Genomic DNA, 5,813 nt, shown 5'->3' on the forward strand with positions numbered 1-5,813 from the left:
GGATGGCGCGAAGACGAGGAAAGGAACGTCCGAATGTGTGTTGAACATAACTTGGACTCATTCATATAATCTAGCAGAGTGCCTGCCACCCTTGCATCATGATGCAGACTACCGCCATGGTGAGCTTTCTCCTTTTTTCTATTAGTGGACAACCCCGGTGCAGTGCCTTACTGCACGTCCGATTGCCACTGCGTCCGCTACCTGTGCTTGATCGCGTCCGGCCATTTTACCACCATGTGCACACTTTTCTTCGTCCTTTTCCAAGAATGCCAAACGGGATGTCCTGCCTCTACTCCACATCTAGCGCGAGCCTTCAAGCGCCAACTCTGAACTCAGACAAATCATCAGAGGAGGCGCCCTTACCCGCTCCTCCCAAACGGAAGGAAAGTGCCGAGCATTTTGCGTACTGGTTTACTACTTATGCATTTTTGATGCCCGAAATTCGACCTGTTACATTTTTAAGCATGGTGTTTTCCGCTGTAGTAGCCCTGGCATACAAACACGGCGTTATAGGCGCGCTCGACCTTCAGCCACATTCCTTACTCGCTGGGCCTCTGGGGTTTTTGTTGACGTTTCGGGCGCAGCAAGGCTTCGATCGATGCCAGGGAGCGCGTAGGACGTGGGATACCGTCCTCGACACCTCCCGCGACATGGCTCGATGCGTGGGGGGGGCCGATATTTTGCTTTCGGACGATAAGTACTCCTTCCCCGCCGGGCGCCTGATAGCCTTGATCCAAGCCTACGGCATCCTTCTCGAGGAGTTCGTGACGCGCATCCCCCGGGAGGATGAATTGAAGGAGCTTCTGAGCGAGCAGGACTTGCTCGTCCTAGAGGCACGCCGGACCCACAGGCCGGTGGCATTGATCGAAATAATGGCCCAAGAGGTGGCTCGCATTGCCCGGGCGCAAACGACGTTTCGAGAGAGTCCCTATTTCAGTCGGCTGCTGAACTGCATCGATCAACTCGGACACCACACCACGCTGATTCACAGCCTGACCAAGACGCCGGTGCCCCCGATCTTCTACACGCACGCCCTCCGATTCCTCACCCTCTACGTCTTCACCCTTCCCCTAGCTCTCGTCGACAAAATACCTGGAGGCGCGCTGGTACCAGTGATAGGGCTCATGACCTGGATCCTCTTTGGACTGAGAGAGTTGGGAATCAAAGCCCAATACCCTTTCTCGACAGGATTGGTGAACGTGAAGACCGTGTGGGAAGAGGTAGTCTTCAACACGCCGGATTTGTTGAAAGATGCCGTCCAGAAGGTGAAAAAGCAAATGTAATCGACGGAGGGAACGCAGCACTGGCGGGTTAATAGGTCGTATAGCTGGCGCTTGTCGCGTGCTATAGTGCAGGACACGAGTGGCCTCCACTCGACCGTGACGATATTTGAATTTGAAATTTGTCGTGGGACATTGTATATTCGCAGTGAGAAAGATCAATCGGAAATTGGCAATGATTTTCGTATGTCTAAGACTATACCATAAAGTACTATAAAACTTACTCAGCTTGATTCTACAAGGCGATATCGAAGAAAAGCTGCTTGCTGTTCTCAGGATCAAGGAAGCGTCGGCGTATCTTCCTGAATGTGTCATTGATTTACTTTTTTCTGAACCCACAGATCAATGCTTCGGGTACCAGTCATATCATGTTACATATCTTACACACAAAATTACTTCGAGACACTCGTCTCAGCTCCAAATGCGGTGTCTCATCCTGCAAGGCAGCTCCGTCGCATTCTTTTCTTTCCAAGCACCCCTTCTCATTCCAAAGTCGCCCTCCACTTGTTTACGGATACTTTACAAAGCCCTTTGCGGCCACATTGCTTTGAGCATAAACCTATTACATCCTTGGCGATAAGTGTTTTCTGGTAGGCCGACTTTCTACTTTACCTAGTATACATCGCGGTAGTGCGGCATGCTCCTACCGGGGAGGCGTGGGGGAGCACGCCCCCACGGGCAGGCCTCCAGCCTGCCTCTCCAAGAAGCTTAGCAGAGACTTGACCCGATCCTTGTTCTTTCCCCCGTCAAGGGTCCCGAACCGCTGCTCGCTTTGCACACGCACGACGACCGTTCCATTCCCTCCCTCCCCGGCCCCGCCCCTTCCGACGCAGGCCACCTCCACGGCCACGTCATCCACAAAGCCCCAGAAGCCTGTCACTGCCACCAGGTGCACGCTCTCCTTCCCTGCCTCCCTCCTCCTTCCCACCACCTTTGTCTGGAATTGCTTCCTTGTCCAGGCGTCGACAAGGCGCACGACGCTGTCGACCTCCGGCGTGAAAATGGTCGGAGCGCTCAGGCCGTGAGACCAGTCTTCTCCTTCCATTGGACGCTCCGTCACACGAACACACGCATGAGGCACAGTGCCCAGCGCATTTGGGTAGCAATTTGAGGGAAATACGTGGTCTCGAATGTAGGTATTTCTAGCCGTCGCCAGGCGAATGAGCATGTAGATCATTATCACATAGGACAATAGCAGCACGGTGTAATGCAAACATCGCTGTTTTCTGGTGTTCGCCACCCCTACAGGCGGTTGGACGCCGCGGAGGAGGAGACGGAAGTAGGCAAGGTGGGCGATGATGGCCCCGAGCGATAGCAAGACGCCCCAGACAAAGCCCAGGACAGAGGCCCAGACGAACAGGACCGACGCCACGAGCAGGGTGGTGATGAAGTAATACCGGTACGAGATGAGGTTGCAGCAGGTCCGTTGATCCAGGCTATTCCGTGGCGAGGTGGGCCAGGAGGAGACGGTTGAGTCATCTCCCATGTAGGAAGAGGGGATGTCGACACTGCTATCCTCCTCACCGAGGGCCGATGAGGCGTTCGACGCGAACAAATTGATACTTAAGCCCCGACTCCCAACGTTCGTTCGGAGCGGTGATCCGGCATTTACGTCGCTGCGTTCCAAGCCATAGGCCCCACCACTACTCCCACCCAGGCGGCCTGTCCCTGTGAGCTCTGTGTACTTCCCAGGGCGGACGGCGAAATCCCACTCGCCTCCCCCCAGACCTGCCTTTGCGCCACTGGGACTATTGCCACTTCCATTGCGACCACTTCCCGCTCTCCGAGCGGGAGATGATGAGGGCATTGTCTCCGGCTTCGAATGGAGTACCTCCTCTTTTTCTTAGACTGTAAATGGCGACATATATTATTCGTCGGTAAACAAGTGAGGATTACGAAACGATTAATGACAAGAAGGGCCATTTCGTTCGAGAATGGAAAAGTACAATTGCGATGCCTGCACGTGTCCCATTCCGGAGTTCCCTTTGCCACCTGCTCACTTTAAGGGACGGGCGCGCTGTCTCTCAAAGGTCACGCCGCTCTCTTCAGCCTGTTGCACTCGCTCAGATCGATCATCGCTCACTTTCCGCCTAAGACGCACCTTTCTGGCAAATAGCCAGGCTTCCTCTCATCCCGCCACTTCCGTCAGATAGATTCTAGTCTGTGTCTCGTCTTCCAACATATGGCTTCGTTTCAAAAGTGTAAAAATCTAGAGGTAGACTTGTATCGTAATCTACACGGTATGCGGGCCATCATTATGTCTGACTCGATGGACTTGACATGTCGATCGCATGCAATCAGACGAGGCTTTCAAATACACGCATTTGATTTCATTGCTTTCTCATAGCGAGACACCAATACCGTCACACCTATCAACTTTGTGGAAAATTTGTGCATTTCCATGCATAAATTTATTTTCAAACCTGCTTAACCTCCCCACCAAATGTTTTCCCTTCATATTTCCGGTCTTAAACGTGCACGTTGTGTTGAGCGCGCACACGTTTGTCAATTTATCGTGATCGCTTGTTGAAATCATGTCTTGTTTTTCAGAAGGAGATGCGCGCAAAATGAAGGTAATATGTAATCAGGACCCCATTACCGGACAAGCAAACAAACTTGAGTCGATAGCCATTCATCTATGCCATGCACGTCGGCAACATAACTGCATTAGCATGCTTTCCATATGATCGACAGGCATACTTCCTCGCGTCTTCATGTACGTGAGCCTCACGCCGCCGGAGGGCAACAGCGAGAGACTGTCTGCGTGAAGCCTGTCGAACGTTTCTGCTGCTCTCTTCACAGTCAACGGAAGACTCCTTTTGGCAAGGTACCGGCTGCCATCCCTTGCACGATCAATTGTAAATCGGAAATAATTAGGATTTTTTTCTCCGAAAAAATATGCTGCATTGATTCATGTATTGTGATTCGGCTTCGGGCTGGGGGCGGCTTCCAGAAGCATCAATCAGCCAACGACACCCTTGTGTTGCTTCTATTGATGAATTGAAATTGACGTATTTTTTAATAAAGCTAATAAACTTATTTATGCAAAAAAAAGACTTGAAATGTCAGGAAAAATGCCGTACACGATGTCGGAGGGTTGCTTGTCTCTCGGGAGCCAAACGCGACTCCTCTCCTGCCTCATTCATACCTCCTGCCGAGCAAATCGCTTTTCAAAAACCAATACGATTTCCATCCCAGTTTATTCATCCCGAGCTTATCTCCGGCCAAAGGTAGCATTGGCTTCTTCGCACCGGATGCCTGACCACCTGGAGCAGTTGTTTGCGGAGATATGGGCCGGGGGGCTCGGAAGATACCGGGGGCGGACATGACGTGCCGCTGCAAGATGAGGGCAGGGGGAGGGCAAGCTAGGCCGGGGCTGGTCTGTGTCAGGTTTGCGTCCTGAGGAGCAGTCAGGCGTGTGCATGGTATTGGGGAATAGGAAAGTTCTTGTTGGAGACGCCACGATGGGTTTTCATGGTCTTCGATGGCATTTTGTTACACTTCATCTTTGTTTCTTGGACCGGCGACGCGAGCCAGGGCCCACGCAGCAGTGACTAGCCGGGCTTGTTTTGCGTGTTAACATGAATTGGACGTTCAATGCGTGTGACGTCCGTAATGAACAGCGAGTATCGTTTAACTCTGAGCCTATTTCTGGTTTTCCCCTTGCCTTGTGCGACCCCGGGATACAGGCAGATCATGATGCGACCTCTCTGCCTCTGGACGGTTGCCATGTTGGCTGCGTCTGCTACGGCGTTTATCCCGCACACTGCCTTTCGTCCCAGTAGCCCTGTGGCGACAAGGAGGTGTAGCAGGGCTGTAAGCCGTGGCACGGGAGTGAGCATGATGTCTGGACGCCGGCCTTTCATCGCGGGTAACTGGAAAGAGAACCCTGATACTTTGGAAGCCGCGATTGACCTGGCCAAAGCGGTACGTGAACGGGATGACACACTCCTACTGTAAAAACACTTTGGATTATCGCAGATCACCCTTTTGTTTGCTTTTGTTTGTTTTGCTGGAGCTTTCACGTGTGGGCTTTGCCGATTCTCCTGGCCTCAAATGCTCCCTTATTCCTCCTTTACCTCACGTCCTTCCTCCCTCTCAGGTATCCACCGCCTCCTCCTCCGCCAGCAATGTAGACGTGGCGGTCGTGGTGCCCTTCCCCTTCCTGGTGCCGGTCAAGGAGACCCTCAAAGGCAGCAACGTGTTGATCGGCGCGCAAGACCTGTACACCGAGGACAAGGGGGCCTACACGGGCGCCACTTCCCTGCCCATGATCAAGTCCGTGGGGGCCCAGTGGGTCCTTTGCGGGCACTCGGAGCGCCGGGCACTCTTCGGCGACACGGACGAAACCGTCAATGCCAAGCTCAAGAAGGTGCTGGCTGCGGGCTTGAAGGTGACGGAGGGAGGGAGGGAGGGAGGGAGGGAGGGAGCGAGGGGTGGAGAACATAGAGCCGGACATGTGTCTTTCAGTGGAGCGAATGGGTTGCTCTCTTTTTGTTTATATGGCTCACTCATCTTTTCGAACCAACCCTT

General features: G+C 53.0%; 2 protein-coding genes across 2 annotated transcripts; both read left to right on the plus strand.

Moving 5' to 3' along the window:
• Nucleotides 1-266: 266 nt before the first annotated feature.
• Nucleotides 267-1,283, plus strand: NGA_0486400 (uncharacterized protein; the record flags this gene model as incomplete). Its single annotated transcript, XM_005853993.1, has 1 exon — nucleotides 267-1,283. The coding sequence occupies one exon, from the start codon at nucleotides 267-269 to the stop codon at nucleotides 1,281-1,283; it is 1,017 nt and encodes a 338-aa protein (XP_005854055.1).
• Nucleotides 1,284-4,976: 3,693 nt separating this feature from the next.
• On the plus strand, nucleotides 4,977-5,760 carry NGA_0486500 (triosephosphate isomerase; the record flags this gene model as incomplete). The annotated part of the gene is made up of 2 exons (XM_005853994.1): nucleotides 4,977-5,207; nucleotides 5,383-5,760. Coding segments are annotated over 2 exons (609 nt in total), but the record flags the coding sequence as incomplete, so codon positions are not given.
• Nucleotides 5,761-5,813: the final 53 nt, after the last annotated feature.

The sequence above is a fragment of the Nannochloropsis gaditana genome (genome assembly GCF_000240725.1).
Source record: "Nannochloropsis gaditana CCMP526 unplaced genomic scaffold scaffold659, whole genome shotgun sequence".
Lineage (NCBI taxonomy): Eukaryota > Eustigmatophyceae > Eustigmatales > Monodopsidaceae > Microchloropsis > Microchloropsis gaditana.